We start from the raw sequence: 24865 nt of genomic DNA, 5'->3' as shown, positions 1-24865 counted from the left end.
TTGTGGTTCAGTTACACAAATCACGTGACAAACTCGATCCCACCCGCCTCTTTTGTTATGTGCTCCCTCCCACCCCAGCTGCTTACGTATGAGCTTTCCCATATCTGCACTGGTCTGTGAAATCCAAACCACATCTCAGACACCAGAGGGCAGAGTGAAGTGATTCACATAGCAAGTGTAGTGGAAATCAAATATACATATCAATCACACATGTTCATTAGTATTTCTCATATAATGAAAGACAGTCTATGATTAATATAGATTTCTGTGTTATACAGTGTGTTTGATTGACATAGTCTGCACAGCTATACGAGATCCCCGGATCTGGCAAGATGAGCTTCTCGTCTGTGCATCAGATTACAGGCTGCAGCATCATGCACCCCCTCCCCGCCCGCAGTCCGTTACCGTGGCAACGGACATTTGGATAGGCGAGTCGCTGTCTGTGGTGCTGAACATTGCGGTCTCCAGAGGAAAGCGTGAATGAAGGGAGGGGTGTGGGAAGACCATAAGGAAGAAATCTCAGTAACAATACTGTAGCTTTGTTATTTATAAATTTAACAGGTTTTACATTTTCATCAATCCTTATAAAATGATTATGTCCTCTTCTTTAACCCACGTTCCAGTCTGTCGCTATAGAGACAGGCTCCCGTTGCCTAGAAACCAGCAGTCAGCTGGATTTCTCAGATTGAGGCCTTTTTCTCTGCAGTGCTTCAGGAAAGCATGGTTGTTTTGATGGTGACAGTTAGCTGAATTGTGGTTTAGAAAAGGCCTGGCTACAGAGATATTTGTGTGTGTGGACCTTCAAGGCAAAATGCTGAGGACAAAGATGTGTGTGTGAAAACTATGTGCGTGTGTGAGTGTGTGTCTGCTGCAGCAGTTTTTAATGGTGCTGCAGTCTCTCTGTGCTGTAAGGCAGGCAGAGAGAAATCTGGGTCAGGAGGAAAAGACAAGCAAAGAGCGGTTATATTTGTTCTGACCCACATCACAGAACCAGAACCAGGCAGAAAGCCAGCCAGGGCAGTGGATAATGCTTTATTATTTTTATTTACCATTTGTCAGAATTAACAGAAGAAACGAGTTTGTGATGATAATCCAAGTGTGGTTTTATAATGAGTTTTACATCTAAATCAAAACGTTGATATGAAATGTGGTCAGATTTTCTTCAATGCACTGATCATCTGAAGTGATGACCTAATCTTTATCCACCTAAACAAAAGCACACTCACCTACCACCCCATACAGATCAAAATCATGCAGACAAAGTAGATTCATATTTCACAATAGGTAACTTTGATTCTATCACTGATGATCAGAAGTCAGCCAAGTCATCCTCATAAACATGGTGTCTTTCTCTTCCCCTGCTTATAAGATAATCATAAGGGTATACTGTACAAACATGTTTTTATTTATTTATGTTTTTACTCCAGTGCATGTGTTCAATTTGGCTACTTGGTAAGTCATTTAAAAGCTAAAAACACATTACAAATGCAATGTCCCATTACATTACATACTTCTGGATTGCATGGAGAATGACAGAAATCACATTAGTTTCAATGAATTTTTTATCTATTGTAAATATGCAGTACAAATACATCAGTAGATACTCATGAGCAAAGAGGGTCTGGTGAGTTTCTCCAAGGCAGATCATAGCTGTGTTCAGCTTTAGGAACATTTTTTGTTTGCTTTTAGAGCACAAATGCTGGTAGAAAATGAATTCGAAAAACAGTTTGCTAAACTACATAAAGCTTCATTGGACAGAGGGGGAATGAAGAAGAAACTAGAGGGCATAAGACAGGGCAGTGCTGTATATAGGCAGTCCATTTTTATACCACAAAATTAGGCTTTTGGGTAAATGAATTCTAGCCACTTTTCTGTGCAGTGAGAGAGGAGCGACCTACTTACAGCTACTCAAACTGACAGACATATTAAATCACAGAAAAAACACTTTAATATTCTGTCAGTCTATTAAAATGCAACTCTTTTTCTCAAATCATTATTTTACAACACTCTGCATTAGCCAATCCTCTGAGACAGCTAGTTAAGAGGCCTTAAAATTATTACATCCTGTTTAAAATACCACATGTAAACATCCAGCATTTGTTTCTCTAAAACAGAATATGAAATGAGAATTTGGCAGATGTGTTTTGTAATGGTGCATCACTTTGACGGTCACTGAACTGACCCCATTACACCCTGACCTCTTGACCTGCCTGGGAAAGCTGCCATACCCTCAGGAAGAAATTCTTTTTTTTTTACCAGAAATGACATTGCAGAAAGGCTGAGAACTATCAGAAAAACAACAATACCATATTGTTCACTGAAATAAAATATTGATGTCCATATACTGCACAACTGATATAGCCAGCGAATACAAAATATCAACAATAAAAAAGCAGCAATATGAAAGTTTATATTTTTAACACCAGGCATTAAAAATTAAAATGTAAAAAATGAAAAAAGAAAAAAAAAATTGGCTAGTGCATTTCAAATGCACAATGCAATGCATTTGCACCTTTTTTGCTAAATTGTCTTTTTCTAAAGTATCTCCATAAATATTAAACACATTTCATAATATTAGGTAATAATTACACAGCTGATAAGTAAACATTAGCAGTCCTCATCTTTTCTTGTTTTAAAGCAAGTAAAAGTCATCCACCACTTTGAGTGCTTTTTAACATTTGGCCTTATTTGAAAGATCTCAGGATGAAATCTTTATGCGTTTATCTCTGAAATAGTGTGATGTTTTTATATAGGATAAAAAGGTGGATTAACAGTATCTATTAGAAATCAGTAAGTTTTGATCTGAGACTGGAATGGCTCCTATACTCGTCTGAGAAACCACTGTGACCTTCAAATGTCTGCACTATGGCATCACTGTGCTGTGTCTGCATTTGTGCATGCATGAATGTCACCAGACACCACAAAGGAAGCAATCATTGCTATCACTACCCCTATAATCATATTAGAAGAGATCATAACTACAATGATACTCTTTCTGTGTCAAATCACTGCTTAGATTCAACTTGATTCTTTACATACTGAAACTCAAAAATACAGTCACAAACTGCAACACAGACATACTACAACACTACAGAGAAGAGCAAAGACTATACAGCACTCTTCTGAATACGCTGGATAATACTTGCATTATTCTGATAGAAGTCTTTATGAGATCCAAGAAAACACATAAGAAAGGCTTTATACATCCGCTGCAGGGAAAGAGAAGCTTTCAGTGTCCAAACTCAGTCTAGCAAAAGCTCCAAACTTCATCTCTCAACATGGCTGCATCCTTTAATCCTCTTTGTGCTTGTTTAATATCATTCACATTGCAAAAAAAAAAAAAAAAAAAATCCCATTTGTCATTAGCATCTCTGTATTTTTAGTAAAAATATCTAGACATGCTTGAAAACAGATACATTCACACAAGTATTTAAGATAGAATGACTTGATTTATATACTTAAGTGAGGTTTACATTTTAAAATGTTTGCTTATGAGGTAAATTAATCTTATTACAAGCATGTTTAAATACGTTTACCGAAAATTAAGACAAAACTACTGATTAAGCACAGGATTATTTTGCAATTCAGTGTCCAGGTCAGTTTATGTGAGAATATTCTGTTAATCATTTCCCTTCCCAGTGTCTTTACCAGTCACTTAATATAACGAAGATCTAACATGGAGCTTTAACCATGCAAACACAAGCATACTGGTTTTGCAGAAAAGTTTTTTTGATAAAGACTTGAGCTGTGCTGTTTGAAGATATGTGTTTGTGTGTGTGTGTGTGTGTGTGTACGTGTATGCGTGTGTGCGTGTGTGTGCTCACAGATCCAGTCCAAGTCCAATCCTGACCGGTCAAGTGTAAGAGTATCTCTCAGTATCATAGGCAAAAGATCTTCGTCATTCCTCTGGTCAGATCAACCACAAGCTTGCAGGGAAAATTGAGGACAAACTCTCCGAACACTGATGTGAAGATGTAAGCATCATTCAGGGTTGGTTTCATCTTTGTAAGATGGTGCAGGTAAATATGATGAACACAGGTGGACAGACATGCAGGTTGATGGAACGTTTTTCATACGTTGCTCCGGTTGGAAGGATCCTCAGGTGGAACTGCTGCTGGTGGTAGTGGATGCCTGTTAATGAGAAAGAAAAACAGGATGTAAGAAGCTAGACTTTAGACATTATACGCTTAGTGAGAGGCCAGAATCTGAACACATCTCATGCAACCAAGGCCTGTCACTTAAAGGCTTCAGGCAAAACGGAAGGTGGAACCTTGGTTTGATTGACAGGTGACGGAGGGTGGGTTGATCAATGAGAACCATGCTCAGATACCAGGTGAGGGTGGTTGGGGTGATGGAAGGGCAACGAGCTGAAAACTGAGTGGTTGTAATTCGCTTTGCATCACTCTGATTCATTTGTGAAGAGAAACTCAACAGAACCAGTATGTGAAATTGGAATCCACCAGTCAATTCACCAACCATTCAAACACACAGGTAGACAAACCATCCAACAAACAGGCTGAGGAGCTCATAATGATGTTTAGTAGATGAAAAGTCAGTACATATATCACTAAAACCCACGTCATGCACTAGAGCCATATTTGCTAAAAAACACTCATCTTAATCAAGGTTTAAAGGAAATTAATTCTGCCATTTACTAACCCATCTGTCATTTCAAAACTTTGTCTTTTTTGTCTGTGGTACACAAAAAGAGTGCTTTTTTAACTATGAAAGTGCACAAAAACAAATGCTGTCAAGAAAATTTAAAGACAAGAATCTGTTACTTGACAGCCTTCATTGCTTGTCACTTTCATTTTTAGATTAAAAGAGCAGCATAAACATTCTTCCAAATTTGGAAAGACATGAGGGTGAGTAAATTATATTCTTATTTTTATATTTCTTTCTTTAACCAATTAAGGAATGCATTTTGGCATATGAGCGACATTTTCACCCCCAGCCATTGTCAATCAAACCACAGAGAATCAGAGTTATCATTAGCATTTCTGCTGGTCACAGGTATCTACAAAAGGTTGTGTTTGTGAGGCTGCATAACAATTTCTAGTGAAGAAAAAAAACAGCAGATTTAAGGATTTCAGCTTTGAGTTACACAAGTGGGAAAAAACGCACACATTGTGTTCATAAAGACTGCAAAGTTTAAATCTAGCAGCCTGTAAATCTACAAAGCTCAGAAGACCAAGTGAAATGTCAAACTGAGTGTTGGTGTTGACCTGTTGAATCATTTATCTGCATCTAAACTGAACAAAACTGATTTGAATTCAGTTGTATAAATTGGCTCCTTGGCTCCTCCTACAACAGGACAAGGCAAACTCCACTGACAAAAACCACCAACCACAAAGAGAAACACAGAGAGTCACATATATTTCAGTAAAGGTCAATGGGCCCTGGGATCAGGCGCTCCAGATATCGAGAGAATGGTGAAGTCAGGGCTGCATACCTCCAGCGGGGGGAAGGGACCTCGTTCATTTTGAGTACTTTAAAACGGAAACAAAAACAGAGACATACGTTTCAATATTTAGCTTTCAGCACAATCATTTTGATGAATTTCACTGAACACTTTTCTGTCAACAAAACCTCAATCCACACTGATGTTTACTGATCTATATCATGTAGCATGTTTTAAAAGATCTACACTTAATTAACAAATCAAATCAAGAAAAAACAGATCAATTGTTTTGTTGTCCTCTGTTGTCTGAATTATCAGGGACTCCCGGTACCTGTGACACAATGTGAAAAATGTTAAAGTATAACAAATTAAGCAAAACAAACTACGTTATGCAATTCACTAAGAAGCTTTAAGAATGAGAGAATGACAGGAGCGACAGATTAAGATGCATTGTTTACATGAAAAAAAGACTCCAGAGAAATAAAAGGAGATGTTAAAGACTTTCTCATTCTGTCTTTGAATGACTTACCTGTCCTTCAGGTAACACTCTAACCAAAGTTAAAGAAATCCTAAAGAAGAATAATCATAATCATACAAATAAACAAAGCTTGATGCATATTTAAAAATAGCTTGAATTAAAATTTGTCATGTTCAGTAAATATTATTTATCCATATTTTTCAAAAAAAAAAATGCTTTGTCTTATCTCAACATGCCACCAGTAATGTTTTTTTTTTTTGTTTTTTTTTTTTTGTTTTTTTTCTAAGGCACGTTTTTAAAAATTACTTAAATGTCCTAATTGAACTATGGCCTAATCCTGGCTTAGGCTAAACCCTGTCTATGAAACCGGGCAACAGTGTTTTTGGATACTTAGGCCACACTTTAAAATATATAAAAAAATAATAATAATATTTTGTTAATTTATTTAATAAAACTCATGCAAACCAAGTAGCAAATGCCAATGTGTGACTTAACTATCCAAATATTCTTGTAGTTAGCTTTTTTTATGTTTGTAAAAAAAAAAAAAAAAAAAAAAAAAAAACTTGAGAACATGAGCCAAATATAAAAAAAAATATACTAGATTTAAGCACAAATTTAACACAGCATGGGTTTGTGAACATCAGAACTGCAGGTGAAATGGCAACAGCAGATCAGGAAAGTAGGTCAACCTGCTCTGAGAGAAAAGCAACACATCACAAATTTCCATTTTATACATATACACACACACACACACAAACAAACAATCTCTTTTACTGTGGTAGCTGGCTCAGCCACAGGGAAGCTGAGAGTATATGTAGAACAGGTAAGATCAACAATATATGTGGCTGTAGAATTGTAGAATCAGTACAAACACAGCAAAAACACATGTAAACTTTTACAAGAAGGGAATGTTCACTTCAGTCATTATTTAAGTGTATGTGAGCTTTTAAGACAAGAAAATTAAGTGTGTTAAGAAAATTAAGTCTAAAAAGAACAGTACTGGATTAAGTCCAGCTGAATTTTTTTTAAAGAAAAAGAGAAAAAATACACATACAAACTCTTAGAGTGCAAGAGATGTGCTAAAAACAACTGAAACACTTTATTTTGGAAGTGATGCAAAGAAAAGCAAATGTATGAACTTCAGCAACTCCATACAAGATGGGAAGTTGAAAAATAAGATGTGAATGTGCACTTGAAAGGCAGAAGCTACAAATAAGCTTCTCAGAGAGAGTAGTGTGGGCTTAAAAAGTGTTTGGCTATAGGTTGAGAAGTCAAACAGTATACACTGTTGTTTGGCTTCATCGAAAAACTAGTTCACCTGTTGACGCTATATATGCCTACCTGTAGAGTAGATGCAGCTGAGTCGCTGGTCTCGGTCAGTCCTGTGCTTCTTGGTAAACTGGACACGATGTATCTCGCTCCCTTTGGCACAGGCTGTCTGACCACCAGCTTTCCTTTCCTCGTCTCTGCTAGAAATAAACTGTACCAGTAGGCATCGTTGGAGACCAGCGTGGAATCCGCGATGGTCGAGTTCCTCTCACTGATCACACTGTTCCTGCACAGAGGAGCCGCTTTGCTGGGCTTCGTTTTCTGACACTTCAGCACGATGGTGACCAATATAGTGATGAGTAAAAGAAAAGAAACAGAGCCCAGTCCGATCACCAGATACAAGTTTAAATCGGAGAAGATGTCATATCCCAAAGGCACCTCAGTCATATCAGCATAGGTTTTAAGCGCGGTCTCCACCGTGGACAGTTTGATGGTGACTGTTGCAGAGAGCGCAGGCTCTCCGTTGTCCTTGGCGATCACAACCAGCTGCTGGTGGCGCGAGTCTCTGTAACTGAACATCCTCATGGTCCGGATCTCTCCGTTGTATTGATCCAAGCTGAATAATGTAGTGTCAGTGTTATGGAGAAACTGGTACGTGATTCGAGAGTTGCGCACTGAATCAGAGTCTATGGCGATGACTTTGGCTATCAGAGTTCCTTTATCCGTGGATCTCGGGATCTTTTCCTCTACTACGGAGCCGTGCGCGCGCCATGGAGACACTATAAGCGGAGTGTTGTCGTTCTGATCCATGATAATAATGTGAACGGTCACGTTACTGCTGAGTGGAGGAACACCTGAGTCTCTAGCCTCGATGTGGAAAAGGAACTCCTTCTCTATCTCATAGTCAAACGTCTTTAGCGCGTAAAGGTTGCCATTCTCTGGGTTAATGGAGAACAGCATGGACATGGAGGTGTTCACTATTTCCTTTTCAATGATAAAATAAACTAGATACTGATTTTCATGGAGATCTGGATCTAAGGCAGTTAAAGAGCTCAGTAAAGCTCCAGGCGCGTTATTCTCCATAACAGGTATCCTGTAGAATGTCTGTGGGAACTGAGGAACATTGTCGTTAACGTCCAGCAGCTCTAAAGTTATAGTTTCATTATCAGATAACGGCGGGTTGCCCCTGTCAGTCACGGTAATAGTGATGTCATATTCTGGAACTTTTTCACGGTCTAACGGTTCTGAAACTAATAATTCATAATAATTATCAGATGATTCTTTAAGTGCAAAAGGTAAATCATCAGAAATATGAACATCTACCTGTCCATTTTCTCCTGAGTCTTTGTCACTCACACTAACAACTGCAATTACTGTATTTACTGGTACATCCTCTTTAACTGGACTGGTAAATGACTTTATAGAAATTTCAGGATGGTTGTCATTCATATCTGTGATTAAAATCTTAACTTTACACTTTCCAGACAGACTATTAACTCCTTTATCTGTTGCTATAATTTCCATATCATAGATTCTGAAATCCTCATAATTAATCATCTCTTTTACTCTGATTTCACCACTGTCAGGCTTTAATTCAAATGCTGTCTGTGTTTTCTCAGATGTATACAGACTAAAAGAATAAGTGATATCTGAATTTGAGCCTTCGTCTCTGTCAGTAGCGTTTAGTTTCACTACAAGGCTTCCGATAGGTGAGTTTTCTGTTAGATTTATAGTATAACTGTCTTTATCGAATTGAGGGGCGTTGTCATTCGTGTCCAGAACGCGCACAATAATGCTAGCCGTGCCAGAGCGCGCGGGGACTCCTCCATCCACAGCAGTGAGTATCAGATTATGAATGGCCTGCTCCTCACGATCTAAAGCTTTTTTCAATATTAAATCAGCAAATTTTGAACCATCCCTCCCTGTCTGTATTTCAATATCAAAGTTTGCACTCTCACTCAAATGATAACTTTTAATGGAATTTGAACCAATATCAGGGTCAACCGCATTACTTAGAGAAAATCTCTCGCCAACAGCAGTTGACTCAGAGACGTCCAGATTAATCGTATCCCTGCGAAAGTAAGGCGCATTGTCGTTAATATCCATTATTTCTAATTCAATGTTGAATATACGAACTGGGTTCTCAAGTATGACTTCCATTTTTAAATAACAAACTGTTTTAGATGTGCAGAGATATTCTCTATCAATGCGCTCCAAAATAGCCAAATCACCAGTGCCTTTGTTCACATCCAAGTATTTCTTATTTGCAATGATATCTAACCTAATTTTTCGTCTTCCTAACGTTTGCACATCGATTCCTAAATCTGCAGCCAAATTAGCAACCACAGAGCCTACCTCCATCTCCTCCGGAATTGAATAATGGGTGACAGAAGACGCCGTGTAAACCAGTGCACAAAGCAGAAACAATGTTGCGACGTACTTCATTGCAGGCTGCTCATCCATTCTGTTAGTGCGGCGTGTTGTCTTTGCGAGCCCAAAACACAGTTGTCCTTAACAATGATGATCGCAAATGTAAGACATTCAACAGATTCCAATATTAACTTAGCGTCTACTTGCGTTCTACAAAAGTGTCACCTTGTTATTCAAAGCAGAAAGGCAGCAGAAGCACTGGCATCCCAGCACGCTTTTTATAATGACTCGCTGGTGAGCATGAACTGTCATGGCGACTACAAAATTAATAAATAAATCAGAAATCGTCCGTTTTGTTGGGGCACAGCGACACACTGCGTATGTTTTAAAGAAATGCCACAAAAAAATAAATAAATGATGTCAAAACTACATTCATAACTCAACTAATTTCCATGATCAGAGCACAAATGTGTCAACTATGAGTACGAAAATAAAATGGGAGTGAAATAACAGAGCACTAAGTTACTTAAAAAAAAAACTGAACTTCAAATATAAATGTATTTATGCAGTTCAGGTTACCTGTAGAGTAGATGCAGCTGAGTCGCTGGTCTCGGTCAGTCCTGTGCTTCTTGGTAAACTGGACACGATGTATCTCGTTCCCTTTGGCACAGGCTGTCTGACCACCAGCTTTCCTTTCCTCGTCTCTGCTAGAAATAAACTGTACCAGTAGGCATCATTGGAGACCAGAGTGGAATCCGCGATGGTTGAGTTCCTCTCACTGATCACACTGTTCCTGCACAGAGGAGCCGCTTTGCTGGGCTTCGCTTTCTGACACTTCAGCACGATGGTGACCAATATAGTGATGAGTAAAAGAAAAGAAACAGAGCCCAGTCCGATCACCAGATACAGGTTTAAATCGGAGAAGATGTCATATCCCAAAGGCACCTCAGTCATGTCAGCATAGGTTTTAAGCGCAGTCTCCACCGTGGACAGTTTGATGGTGACTGTAGCAGAGAGCGCGGGCTCTCCGTTGTCCTTGGCGATCACAACCAGCTGCTGGTGGCGCGAGTCTCTGTAACTGAACATTCTCATTGTCCGGACCTCTCCGTTGTATTGATCCAAGCTGAATAATGTAGCGTCAGTGTTGTGGAGAAACTGGTACGTGATTCGAGAGTTGTGCACTGAATCAGAGTCTATGGCGATGACTTTGGCTATCAGAGTTCCTTTATCCGTGGATCTTGGGATCTTTTCCTCCACTACGGAGCCGTGCGCGCGCCATGGAGACACTATAAGCGGCGTGTTGTCGTTCTGATCCATGATAATAATGTGAACGGTCACGTTACTGCTGAGTGGAGGAACACCTGAGTCTCTGGCCTCGATGTGGAAAAGGAACTCCTTCTCTATCTCATAGTCAAACGTCTTTAGCGCGTAAAGATTACCGTTCTCTGGGTTAATAGAGAACAGCATGGACATGGAGATGTTCACTATTTCCTTTTCTATGATAAAATAAACTAGATACTGATTTTCATGGAGATCTGGGTCTAAGGCGGTTAAAGAGCTCAGTAAAGCTCCAGGCGCGTTATTCTCCATAACAGGTATCTTGCAGAATGTCTGTGGAAACTGAGGAACATTGTCGTTAACGTCCAGCAGCTCTAAAGTTATAGTTTCATTATCAGATAACGGCGGGTTGCCCCTGTCAGTCACGGTGATAGTGATGTCATATTCTGGAACTTTTTCACGGTCTAACGGTTCTGAAACTAATAATTCATAATAATTATCAGATGATTCTTTCAGCGCAAAAGGTAAAATATCAGAAATATGAATATCTACCTCTCCATTTTCTCCTGAGTCTTTATCACTCACACTAACAACTGCAATTACTGTATTTACAGGTACATCCTCTTTAATTGGACTTGAGAATGATTTTATGGAAATTTCAGGATGATTGTCATTCATATCTGTGACTAAAATCTTTACTTTACACTTTCCAGACAAACTATTAGAGCCTTTATCTGTTGCTATAATTTCCATATCATAGATCCTGAAATCCTCGTAATTAATAATTTCTTTTACTCTGATTTCACCATTGTCAGGATTCAGACTGAATGTCTGTTGTGTTTTCTCTGACGTATATAGACTAAAAGAGTAAAATATATCGGAATTCGTTCCTTCATCTTTATCTGTAGCGTTTAATTTCACTACAAGGCTTCCGATAGGTGCGTTTTCTGTTAGATTTATAGTATAACTTTCTTTATCGAATTGAGGGGCGTTGTCATTCGTGTCCAGAACGCGAACAATAATGCTAGCAGTGCCAGAGCGCGCGGGTACTCCTCCATCCACAGCAGTGAGTATCAGATAATGTGAAGCTTGTTTTTCTCTGTCTAATGACTTTTTCAGTATCAAGTCAGCAAACTTAGATCCGTCTCGTCCAGTCTGAATCTCAATACTAAAATGGTCGCTTTCACTGAGATAGTATGTCTTTACGGAATTTGAGCCTGTATCAGGGTCTACAGCATTAGTAAGAGAAAACCTCTCCCCTATTGCTGTTGCCTCGGATATGTCTAAATGCATTGTATCTCGTCGGAAACGTGGAGCATTATCATTTATGTCCATTATTTCAAGTTCAATATTAAACATTCGAATAGGATTCTCTAATGTGGCATCCACCTTCAGCAGACAAGTTGTGACCGATTTAATTGGGCACAAATTCTCTCTGTCAATCCTTTCTAAAATGTACAGCTCCCCAGTATCTTTGTTAACGTCAAGATACTTCTTATTAGCTACAACATCCAAACGTATTTTACGTTTACTAAGGCTTTTCAAATCCAATCCCAAATCAGACACCAAATTTGCAACCACAGACCCTTCGTCCATTTCCTCTGGAATTGTGTAGTGAGTAACAGCAGATGCTGTCTGAAATACAGCCCCAAGGAATACGAAAATCGAGACGTACCTCAACCAAAGCCGTGCTTTCGGTTCCATTGTTTTGATATTCCCGAAATTGCACACAGAAAGCAAGTCCAAATAGTTCCAAAATGTGGATATGGTTCAAGAAAATAACTCGCGCAATGACATGTAAGAAAATACAACTGGACCAATATATGAAAGAGCGTATAGTCCTGCCTGAAAGAAAGACTGCAATGTTGCCCACAGATGAAGAATCAGCAATGGCGACAAAGACAGTATGACTAGAAAAGTATTTTCTTGGTGGACAGCGACTCTATGCGTACAGGAGCGAGGAGTGCAGTGTAAAGAGTCAAATTAGAAAAGTAGTTTAAAACATTGTTACGTTGGTTGTGTTATGAATCAAAAACCTTCAAATAAAATAATAATAACACAAAAAAAGAATACATATAATGAAGTTTTCCATATACTATATGCAAACACTATATGCAAACAAAAGCAAATGGCAAGTGCAAGTTGAGTAATTTACTAAACAGCCTGCCAATAAGAATCCATATTGTCACATGTGATCAACGCAGGTTACAATCCTCCTAATTGAACGCGAGAAACATTTAGAGGTCGAATGCGGGTAAATTATCTATGAACAGTAAATAACTTCACTGATGTCTAAAATTTATGCCTGAGCATATTTATTGGCAAAGTACAAGCGAAATAAAAGAAAATACGCATGCGCAAAGTTAAACATCCATTGCTTGCTCCTGAGCAGATTTATTGGCAAAGTACAAGCGAAATAAAAGCAAATAGGCATGCACAAAGTTGAACATCCATTGCTTAAGTGTTTTTTTTTTTTTAATCACTATGTGGCAGTACTTACCTGTAGAGTAGATGCAGCTGAGTCGCTGGTCTCAGTCAGTCCTGTGCTTCTTGGTAAACTGGACACGATGTATCTCGCTCCCTTTGGCACAGGCTGTCTGACCACCAGCTTTCCTTTCCGCGTCTCTGCTAGAAATAAACTGTACCAGTAGGCATCGTTGGAGACCAGAGTGGAATCCGCGATGGTTGAGTTCCTCTCGCTGATCACACTGTTCCTGCACAAAGGAGTCGCTTTGCTGGGCTTCGTTTTCTGACACTTCAGCACGATGGTGACCAATATAGTGATGAGTAAAAGAAATGAAACGGAGCCCAGTCCGATCACCAGATACAGGTTTAAATCAGAGAATATGTCATATCCCAAAGGCACCTCAGTCATATCAGCATAGGTTTTAAGGGCGGTCTCCACCGTGGACAGTTTGATGGTGACTGTTGCAGAGAGCGCAGGCTCTCCGTTGTCCTTGGCGATCACAACCAGCTGCTGGTGGCGCGAGTCTCTGTAACTGAACATTCTCATGGTCCGGATCTCTCCGTTGTATTGATCCAAGCTGAATAATGTAGCGTCAGTGTTGTGGAGAAACTGGTACGTGATTCGAGAGTTGTGCACTGAATCAGAATCTATGGCGATGACTTTGGCTATCAGAGTTCCTTTATCGGTGGATCTCGGGATCTTTTCCTCCACCACCGAGCCGTGTGCGCGCCATGGAGACACTATAAGCGGCGTGTTGTCGTTCTGATCCATGATAATAATGTGAACGGTCACGTTACTGCTGAGTGGAGGAACACCTGAGTCTCTGGCCTCGATGTGGAAAAGGAACTCCTTCTCTATCTCATAGTCAAACGTCTTTAGCGCGTAAAGGTTACCGTTCTCTGGGTTAATGGAGAACAGCATGGACATGGAGGTGTTCACTATTTCCTTGTCTATGATAAAGTAAACTAGATACTGATTTTCATGGAGATCTGGATCTAAGGCAGTTAAAGAGCTCAGTAAAGCACCAGGGGCGTTATTCTCCAAAACAGGTATCCTGTAGAATGTCTGTGGAAACTGAGGAACATTGTCGTTAACGTCCAGCAGCTCTAAAGTTATAGTTTCATTATCAGATAACGGCGGGTTGCCCCTGTCAGTCACGGTAATAGTGATGTCATATTCTGGAACTTTTTCACGGTCTAACGGTTCTGAAACTAATAATTCATAATAATTATCAGATGATTCTTTGAGTGCAAAAGGTAAATAATCTGAAATATGAATATCTACCTCTCCATTTTCTCCTGAGTCTTTATCACTCACACTAACAACTGCAATTACTGTATTTACAGGTACATCCTCTTTAACTGGACTGGTAAATGATTTTATAGAAATTTCAGGATGGTTGTCATTCATATCTGTAATTAAAATCTTGACTTTACACTTTCCAGAAAGACTATTAGCTCCTTTATCTGTTGCTATAATTTCCATATCATAGATCCTGAAATCCTCATAATTAATCATTTCTTTTACTCTGATTTCTCCATTGTCAAGGTTCAGACTGAATGTCTGCTGCGTTTTCTCTGAAGTGTATAAACTATACGAGTAAAGAATATCTGAATTTGAACCCTCGTCTTTATCTGTGGCGTTTAATTTCACCACAAGGCTTCCAATATGTGCATTTTCTGTTAGATTTATAGTATAACTGTCTTTATCGAATTGAGGGGCGTTGTCATTCGTGTCCAGAACGCGCACAATAATGCTAGCAGTGCCGGAGCGCGCAGGGACTCCTCCATCCACAGCAGTGAGTATCAGATTATGTGAAGCTTGTTTTTCTCTGTCTAAAGGCTTTTTAAGAATTAAATCAGCAAATTTTGACCCATCCCTCCCTGTTTGGATTTCAATGCCAAAATGATCATTTTCACTCAAATAATAAGTTTTAATCGAATTCGAGCCAATATCGGGATCCACCGCATTACTGAGCGAAAATCTCTCCCCGGCTGCTGTAGATTCTGATATATCCAAATGGATCGTATCTCTTCGAAACTGGGGAACATTATCGTTAATGTCCACAATTTCAATTTCAATGTTAAATATTCGAACAGGATTCTCGAGTATCACTTCCATTTTGATAAAACATGTTGACGTTTTAACACTGCAGAGGAATTCTCGGTCCATCTTTTCTAATATATAGAGCTCTCCTGTCTCTTTATTGATATCCAGATATTTTTTGTTAGATATAATGTCGAGCCGCATTTTTCGTCTGCTTAGGGTTTTCACATCCAGCCCCAAATCTGACGCCAAATTAGCGACAACAGATCCTTCCTCCATTTCTTCGGGAATAGAATAGTGCGTAACAGCGTATGCCGTGTCCAAAACAGCGGAAAAACACATGAGAACCGTTACATACCTCCAAAACTGTGACTTTACATATCCCTCCATTCTACCACGTTTGAGATATTCTTATTCCTTACGATCATGAAATTAGTTGAGAAACAAATGGAACACACAGCGAAGCTCTTGTCATGGCGCTCTCTTTGTGCTCTTTTCTTCTATAGGAAATCTGTCATGGCGAATGATATTTTGACCAAAAGCGTTTTCTAAGAGAACAGCGACGCTCAGTGAGTTTGGCCTGAACATACACAAAAAGAGGAGAATAGTCTCCCTTAGAATAGGTATTCTTCTATTTTACGCACTATTTATGTTGTTGTTGTTGTTTTGTTTTGTTTTACTCGATGCCAACGAAATATTTGCTAATAGATGAACACCCTCAAAATAACAAGTGCAAAGAACAAAAACAAAAGTTGTTTAAAAACGAAAAGAAATTATATATATATATATATATATATATATATATATATATATATAACTGAGAAGAAATTAAACTAATTAAAATATGAGAGAAAAAATATCTCATATATTCTCATATATATATATATATATATATATATATATATATATATATATATATATATATAACTGAGAAGAAATTAAACTAATTAAAATATGAGGGAAAAAATATCTCATATATTCTCAACCTGGGAACACCGAGTTGCTATATTAGGAAAGGGAGCAAGCACAACCTCTTTTCTTACAATCTGTAAGGAAAGTGTGTGTAAAACGTTATGTAAATCTTTCTTTGATTATTGACTTGCATTGTCTTACCTGTAGTGTAGATGCAGCTGAGTCGCTGGTCTCGGTCAGTCCTGTGCTCCTCGGTAAACTGGACACGATGTATCTCGCTCCCTTTGGCACAGGCTGTCTGACCACCAGCTTTCCTTTCCTCGTCTCTGCTAGAAATAAACTGTACCAGTAGGCATCATTGGAGACCAGAGTGGAATCAGCGATGGTTGAGTTCCTCTCACTGATCACACTGTTCCTGCACAGAGGAGCCGCTTTGCTGGGCTTGGTTTTCTGACACTTCAGCACGATGGTGACCAATATAGTAATGAGTAAAAGAAATGAAACAGAGCCCAGTCCGATCACCAGATACAGGTTTAAATCGGAGAAGATGTCATAACCCAAAGGCACCTCAGTCATATCAGCATAGGTTTTAAGTGCGGTCTCAACCGTGGACAGTTTGATGGTGACTGTAGCAGAGAGCGCGGGCTCTCCGTTGTCCTTGGCGATCACAACCAGCTGCTGGTGGCGCGAGTCTCTGTAACTGAACATTCTCATGGTCCGGATCTCTCCATTGTATTGATCCAAGCTGAATAATGTAGCGTCAGTGTTGTGGAGAAACTGGTACGTGATTCGAGAGTTGTGCACTGAATCAGAGTCTATGGCGATGACTTTGGATATCAGAGTTCCTTTATCGGTGGATCTCGGGATCTTTTCCTCCACCACAGAGCCATGCGCGCGCCATGGAGACACTATAAGCGGCGTGTTGTCGTTCTGATCCATGATAATAATGTGAACGGTCACGTTACTGCTGAGTGGAGGAACGCCTGAGTCTCTGGCCTCAATGTGAAAAAGAAACTCCTTCTCTATCTCATAATCAAACGTCTTTAGCGCGTAAAGATTCCCGTTCTCTGGGTTAATGGAGAACAGCATGGACATAGAGGTGTTCACTATTTCCTTTTCTATGATAAAATAAACTAGATACTGATTTTCATGGAGATCTGGATCTAAGGCAGTTAAAGAGCTCAGTAAAGCTCCTGGTGCGTTATTCTCCATAACAGGTATCCTGTAGAATGTCTGTGGGAACTGAGGAACATTGTCGTTAACGTCCAGCAGCTCTAAAGTTATGGTTTCGTTATCAGATAACGGCGGGTTGCCCCTGTCAGTCACGGTGATAGTGATGTCATATTCTGGAACTTTTTCACGGTCTAACGGTTCTGAAACGAATAATTCATAATAATTTTCAGATGATTCCTTGAGTGCAAAAGGTAAATCATCAGAAATATGAATATCTACCTCTCCATTTTCTCCTGAGTCTTTATCACTCACACTAACAACTGCAATTACTGTATTTAGAGCTGTATCCTCCTTCACTGGACTTGTGAATGATTTTATGGAAATTTCAGGATGATTGTCATTCATATCTGTGATTAAAATCTTTACTTTACACTTCCCAGAAAGACTATTAGAGCCTTTATCTGTTGCTATAATTTCCATATCATAGATCCTGAAATCCTCATAATTAATCATTTCTTTTACTCTGATTTCTCCATTGTCAGGATTCAGACTGAATGTCTGCTGTGTTTTCTCTGAAGTGTATAAACTATACGAGTAAAGAATATTTGAATTTGAGCCTTCATCTTTATCTGTAGCGTTTAATTTCACCACAAGACTTCCAACAGGTGCGTTTTCCGTTAGATTTATAGTATAACTGTCTTTATCGAATTGAGGGGCGTTGTCATTTGTGTCCAAAACGCGCACAATAATGCTAGCCGTGCCAGAGCGCGCGGGGACTCCTCCATCCACAGCAGTGAGTATCAAATTATGTGAAGCCTGTTTTTCTCTGTCTAAAGGCTTTTTAAGAATTAAATCAGCAAATTTTGACCCGTCCCTTCCAGATTGTATTTCAATATCAAAATGTTCGCTCTCACTCAAATAATACGTTTTAATAGAATTCGAGCCAATATCAGGATCCACAGCATTACTGAGCGAGAATCTCTCTCCGGCTGCTGTAGATTCTGATATATCCAAACGGATCGTATCCCTCCAAAAGTGGGGAGCATTATCGTTGATATCTACAATTTCAATTTCAATGTTAAACATTCGAACTGGGTTCTCGAGTGTCACTTCCATTTTGATAAAACATGTCGCTGTTTTAGATGAACAAAGATATTCTCTGTCTATGTTTTCTAATATGTAGAGCTCTCCTGTCTCTTTGTTGACATCCAGATATTTTTTGTTAGATCTAATATCGAGACGCATTTGTCTTTTGCTCAGTGTTTTTACATCCAGTCCCAAATCTGACGCCAAATTAGCGACAACAGAGCCATCCTCCATTTCTTCTGGGATGGAGTAATGTGTCACAGCGGGCGCTGTGTCCAAAATACTGGATAAAATCAGAAGGGTCGTTACATACCTCCAAAACTGTGATTTTGCGCATTCTTCCATTTTGCAGCGTTTGAGATATGTGTATTCCTTGCGATCATGAAATGGTCAGAAAAACGAACAGGACACACAGCGAAGCTCTTATCATGGCCCGATCCTTTGTGCGCTTTCCTCATATAAGAAATATGTCATGGCGACTGAGGATATGACCAAAAGCGTTTTCTTAGAGGACAGCGACGCTTAGTGAGTTTAGCATGAACATACACAATAAGATGAGAAAAAAAAACTTGCTAAAAATAAGTATTCTGCTATTTTCCGCGTAATTTATATTTTTCTCTGCTGTCCAGCGCTCCAACCCTAACAATCCAGTGCTCTTTGTTGCTGAGCTCAAATACAGAAAATGTGAGGGTTCAAAATAGCACACATAAGGACAAACAATAAACGGGTGTTGCAAAATATGGAAAAATACGCGGAAATTAAAATAATACAACTCTAAGAGTACGAATGCCTTTTTTCTAATATTGTTAAACACTGATGTCACTCATCATATCAAGGCGCACGAAATGATTCTTCGCTTAGAAATTGTGCGTCAAACGTCATGTAAATCTTTGATTATTGAGGTGGATTTTCTTACCTGTAAAGTAGATGCAGCTGAGTCGCTGGTCTCGGTCAGTCCTGTGCTTCTTGGTAAACTGGACACGATGTATCTCGCTCCCTTTGGCACAGGCTGTCTGACCACCAGCTTTCCTTTCCTTGTCTCTGCTAGAAATAAACTGTACCAGTAGGCATCATTGGAGACCAGAGTGGAATCGGCGATGGTTGAGTTCCTCTCGCTGATCACACTGTTCCTGCACGGAGGAGCCGCTTTGCTGGGCTTCGATTTCTGACACTTCAGCACGATGGTGACCAATATAGTGATGAGTAAAAGAAACGAAACAGAGCCCAGTCCGATCACCAGATACAGGTTTAAATCGGAGAAGATGTCATATCCCAAAGGCACCTCAGTCATATCAGCATAGGTTTTAAGGGCGGTCTCCACCGTGGACAGTTTAATGGTGACTGTAGCAGAGAGCGCGGGCTCTCCGTTGTCCTTGGCGATCACAACCAGCTGCTGGTGGCGCGAGTCTCTGTAACTGAACATTCTCATGGTCCGTATCTCTCCATTGTATTGATCCAAGCTGAATAATGTAGCGTCAGTGTTGTGGAGAAACTGGTATGTGATTCGAGAGTTGTGCACTGAATCAGAGTCTATGGCGATGACTTTGGATATCAGAGTTCCTTTATCGGTGGATCTCGGGATCTTTTCCTCCACCACGGAGCCGTGCGCGCGCCATGGAGACACTATAAGCGGTGTGTTGTCGTTCTGATCCATGATAATGATGTGAACGGTCACGTTACTGCTGAGTGGAGGAACGCCTGAGTCTCTGGCCTCGATGTGGAAAAGAAACTCCTTCTCTATCTCATAGTCAAACGTCTTTAGCGCGTAAAGATTACCGTTCTCTGGGTTAATGGAGAACAGCATGGACATGGAGGTGTTCACTATTTCCTTTTCTATGATAAAATAAACTAGATACTGATTTTCATGGAGATCTGGATCTAAGGCAGTTAAAGAGCTCAGTAAAGCTCCAGGCGCGTTATTCTCCATAACAGGTATTGTGTAGAATGTCTGTGGGAACTGAGGAACATTGTCGTTAACGTCCAGCAGCTCTAAAGTTATAGTTTCATTATCAGATAACGGCGGGTTGCCCCTGTCAGTCACGGTAATAGTGACGTCATATTCTGGAACCTTTTCACGGTCTAACGGTTCTGAAACTAATAATTCATAATAATTATCAGACGATTCTTTCAGCGCAAAAGGCAAATCATCAGAAATATAAATATCTACCTGTCCGTTTTCTCCTGAGTCTTTATCACTCACACTAACAACAGCAATTACTGTATTTACAGCTATATCCTCCTTCACTGGACTGGTAAATGATTTTATAGAAATTTCAGGATGATTGTCATTCATATCTGTGATTAAGATCTTTACTTTACTCTTTCCAGACAGACTATTAGCTCCTTTATCTGTTGCTATAATTTCCATATCATAGATCCTGAAATCCTCATAATTAATCATTTCTTTTACTCTGATTTCTCCATTGTCAGGATTCAGACTGAAGGTCTGCTGCGTTTTCTCTGAAGTGTATAAACTATATGAATAGATCATATCTGAATTTGAGCCCTCGTCTTTATCTGTGGCGTTTAATTTCACTACAAGGCTTCCAATAGGTGCGTTTTCTGTTAGATTTATAGTATAACTGTCTTTATCAAATTGAGGGGCGTTGTCATTCGTGTCCAGAACGCGCACAATAATATTAGCCGTACCAGAGCGCGCGGGGATTCCTCCATCCACAGCAGTGAGTATCAAATTATGAACTATTTGCTCCTCACGGTCCAAAGCTTTCTTCAGAATTAAATCAGCAAATTTCGAACCATCCCTTCCTGTTTGTATTTCGATGCTGAAATGAGCACTATCACTTAAGTAATACGACTTAACGGAATTACTTCCGATATCCGGATCGAAAGCGTTGTTCAAAGAAAACCTCTCCCCAGCAGAAGTAGACTCCGATATATCCAAGTGCATCGTGTCTCTCCTAAAATGTGGCGCATTATCATTGATATCAGTTATTTCTATTTCGATATTAAACATTCGAATTGGGTTTTCAATTGTAGCATCTAGCTTCAGAAAGCAGGTTAATTTGGAAATGCACAGATGCTCTCTGTCTATCTTCTGTACGATATACAGCTCTCCAGTTTCTTTGTTAATGTCAAGATATTTTTTAGATGCGATCGTGTCCAAACGCATCTTTCGTCTGTTTAATGTTTTAACATCCAGCCCGAGATCAGCTGCCAGATTTGCAACCACGGATCCTTCCTCCATTTCCTCAGGGATAGAATAGTGATTTACCGTAGACACGGGCTTAAAGGATGCGGACAGAAGAAAAAACATCCAAACGTACCTTAAAATCCGGTTCGGGGATCTCAAAATATAATCCATAGTTTTTGAGCTCGTTGTGCTATTCTCGGTTTAAAACGTAACCTGTCTAAAAATGACTTAGCAGTGTAAAATAAATAGAATAAACGAAGCAAATGTTCAACCTTAAATGAAAGGACGGTCTGTATAGTGAGCGTGGCTGCAGTGTTGTCTGCACAATAAACTGGCATGGCGACGAATGTTATAGCCAGATATGTTTTAATGGTGAACAGCGACTCTTTGCGCACAGAGGAGAGGGGTACACATTATTGGGCACAGGAACGATTTAAATCCTTGAAGAAGAAATAATCTAGTATGTATATTAAATTGCCCAAGGATTACTTTAAACATAAAAAATACGTTTTACAAAACTCATTTATTGCTCACTGTTTTGCCTAAAAAGGCAAAACATTCAAAGATAATTCTAAAAAAAAAGAAAGAAAGAAAGAAAATAATAAATCACAGCTCCAAACATTTGATTAAAAATATGCATTGAAATAAGAACCTTTTTAGAAGTTCCGCAACAACACGAAAGGGTCAAACAATATGACAATTTACTTAAGAAGTAAAATATATCTGAGCCTACCTGTAGAGTAGATGCAGCTGAGTCGCTGGTCTCGGTCAGTCCTGTGCTTCTTGGTAAACTGGAGACGATGTATCTCGCTCCCTTTGGCACAGGCTGTCTGACCACCAGCTTTCCTTTCCTCGTCTCTGCTAGAAATAAACTGTACCAGTAGGCATCATTGGAGACCAGAGTGGAATCCGCAATGGTTGAGTTCCTCTCGCTGATCACACTGTTCCTGCACAGAGGAGCCGCTTTGCTGGGCTTCGATTTCTGACACTTCAGCACGATGGTGACCAATATAGTGATGAGTAAAAGAAAGGAAACAGAGCCCAGTCCGATCACCAGATACAAGTTTAAATCGGAGAAGATGTCATATCCCAAAGGCACCTCAGTCATATCAGCATAGGTTTTAAGTGCGGTCTCCACCGTGGACAGTTTAATGGTGACTGTAGCAGAGAGCGCGGGCTCTCCGTTGTCCTTGGCGATCACAACCAGCTGCTGGTGGCGCGAGTCTCTGTAACTGAACATTCTCATGGTCCGGATCTCTCCATTGTATTGATCCAAGCTGAATAATGTAGCGTCAGTGTTGTGGAGAAACTGGTACGTGATTCGAGAGTTGTGCACTGAATCAGAGTCTATGGCGATTACTTTGGATATCAGAGTTCCTTTATCGGTGGATCTCTGGATCTTTTCCTCCACCACGGAGCCGTGCGCGCGCCATGGAGACACTATAAGCGGCGTGTTGTCGTTCTGATCCATGATAATAATGTGAACGGTCACGTTACTGCTGAGTGGAGGAACACCTGAGTCTCTGGCCTCAATGTGAAAAAGAAACTCCTTCTCTATCTCATAATCAAACGTCTTTAGCGCGTAAAGGTTACCGTTCTCTGGGTTAATGGAGAACAGCATGGACATGGAGGTGTTCACTATTTCCTTTTCTATGATAAAATAAACTAGATACTGATTTTCATGGAGATCTGGATCTAAGGCAGTTAAAGAGCTCAGTAAAGCTCCTGGTGCGTTATTCTCCATAACAGGTATCCTGTAGAATGTCTGTGGGAACTGAGGAACATTGTCGTTAACGTCCAGCAGCTCTAAAGTTATGGTTTCGTTATCAGATAACGGCGGGTTGCCCCTGTCAGTCACGGTAATAGTGATGTCATATTCTGGAACTTTTTCACGGTCTAACGGTTCTGAAACTAATAATTCATAATAATTATCAGACGATTCTTTCAGCGCAAAGGGTAAATCATTAGAAATATTAACATCTACCTGTCCATTTTCTCCTGAGTCTTTATCACTCACACTAACAACTGCAATTACTGTATTTACAGCTATATCCTCTTTCACTGGACTTGTGAATGACTTTATGGAAATTTCTGGATGATTGTCATTCATATCTGTGATTAAAATCTTTACTTTACACTTTCCAGAGAGACTATTAGCTCCTTTATCTGTAGCTATAATTTCCATATCATAGATCTTAAAATCCTCATAATTAACCATTTCTTTTACTCTGATTTCTCCATTGTCAGGATTCAAACCGAATGTCTGTTGCGTTTTCTCTGATGTATACAAACTATAGGAGTAAACCAAATCTGAATTTGAGCCCTCGTCTTTATCTGTCGCATTTAATTTTACCACTAGGCTTCCAATAGGTGCGTTTTCTGTTAGATTTATAGTATAACTGTCTTTATCGAATTGAGGGGCGTTGTCATTCGTGTCCAGAACGCGCACAATAATGCTGGCAGTGCCAGAGCGCGCGGGGACTCCTCCATCCACAGCAGTGAGTATCAGATTATGTATGGTCTGTTCTTCTCTATCCAACGCTTTTTTAAGAATCAAATCAGTAAATTTTGATCCATCTCGCCCGGTCTGAATTTCGATTGAGAAATGATCGCTTTCACTGAGGTAATAAGTTTTAATTGAATTAACACCAATATCAGCATCAACCGCATTGTTCAAAGAGAATCTTTCTCCCACAGGCGTTGACTCTGAAATGTCCAAATGCATTGTGTCCCTTCTAAAATGTGGAGCATTGTCGTTAATATCAATAATTTCCAATTCAATATTAAACATTCGCACAGGGTTTTCGATCGTGGCATCCAGTTTAAGAACACACGTTGTTCCTGACTTAGTTGTGCATATGTGCTCGCGGTCGATTTTCTCCACAATTAACAGCTCTCCCGTTTCTTTGTTAATATCCAGATATTTTTTATTTGCAAGAGTGTCGAGACGAATCTTGCGTCTACTTAATGTTCCAACATCTAATCCCAGATCGGTTGCCAAATTAGCCACTATAGAGCCCTCGTCCAATTCTTCAGGAATAGAATAATGTGTAACAGAAGATGCTGTATTCAGCACAGAGATTAAAACGATGATGAACACGTACCTTTTCAATGGCTTGCTTTTCATTAGAGATTCCATTTTGTCGATGTATATTCCAGTGATGAAATGTAAAACAAGCAGCATTGCGGTTACAAATAAACCATTTTGATAATCAGGAAGCAGAATAAGCCGTT

The 24865-nt window shown here is 39.6% G+C and overlaps 4 protein-coding genes across 8 annotated transcripts; all 4 read right to left on the bottom strand.

The window, feature by feature from the left end:
• Positions 1-1025: 1025 nt before the first annotated feature.
• On the bottom strand, positions 1026-21950 carry LOC141287945 (protocadherin alpha-C2-like). 5 transcript variants are annotated; one of them, XM_073820062.1, is made up of 3 exons: positions 16423-18914; positions 5453-5489; positions 1026-4131 (listed from the first exon to the last, which is right to left on the bottom strand). In XM_073820062.1, the coding sequence occupies exons 1-2, from the start codon at positions 18823-18825 to the stop codon at positions 5478-5480; spliced, it is 2415 nt and encodes an 804-aa protein (XP_073676163.1). In that variant the 5' UTR covers positions 18826-18914; the 3' UTR covers positions 1026-4131; positions 5453-5477. The 5 variants fall into 5 exon arrangements, with proteins under 5 accessions (XP_073676163.1, XP_073676164.1, XP_073676160.1 ...); XM_073820063.1 differs by lacking the exon at positions 16423-18914 and adding an exon at positions 7221-9735; XM_073820059.1 differs by lacking the exons at positions 5453-5489; positions 16423-18914 and adding an exon at positions 19397-21950.
• On the bottom strand, positions 10089-12607 carry LOC141288949 (protocadherin alpha-C2-like). Its single transcript, XM_073821151.1, has one exon. It carries the CDS (start codon positions 12498-12500, stop codon positions 10089-10091), a length of 2412 nt encoding a protein of 803 aa, XP_073677252.1. The 5' UTR covers positions 12501-12607.
• Positions 13279-15779, bottom strand: LOC141288948 (protocadherin alpha-C2-like). Its single transcript, XM_073821150.1, has one exon. The coding sequence runs from the start codon at positions 15697-15699 to the stop codon at positions 13279-13281; it is 2421 nt and encodes an 806-aa protein (XP_073677251.1). The 5' UTR covers positions 15700-15779.
• A 211-nt stretch (positions 21951-22161) lies between the features above and the next one.
• On the bottom strand, positions 22162-24856 carry LOC141288035 (protocadherin beta-16-like). The gene is made up of 2 exons (XM_073820157.1): positions 22365-24856; positions 22162-22173 (listed from the first exon to the last, which is right to left on the bottom strand). The coding sequence occupies exons 1-2, from the start codon at positions 24813-24815 to the stop codon at positions 22162-22164; spliced, it is 2463 nt and encodes an 820-aa protein (XP_073676258.1). The 5' UTR covers positions 24816-24856.
• Positions 24857-24865: the final 9 nt, after the last annotated feature.

This window comes from Garra rufa, chromosome 16 (assembly GCF_049309525.1).
Source record: "Garra rufa chromosome 16, GarRuf1.0, whole genome shotgun sequence".
NCBI classification, from domain to species: Eukaryota; Metazoa; Chordata; class Actinopteri; order Cypriniformes; family Cyprinidae; genus Garra; species Garra rufa.
Note: the sequence above shows the minus strand (reverse complement) of the source record. Positions and strands in the feature narration are given on the sequence as shown.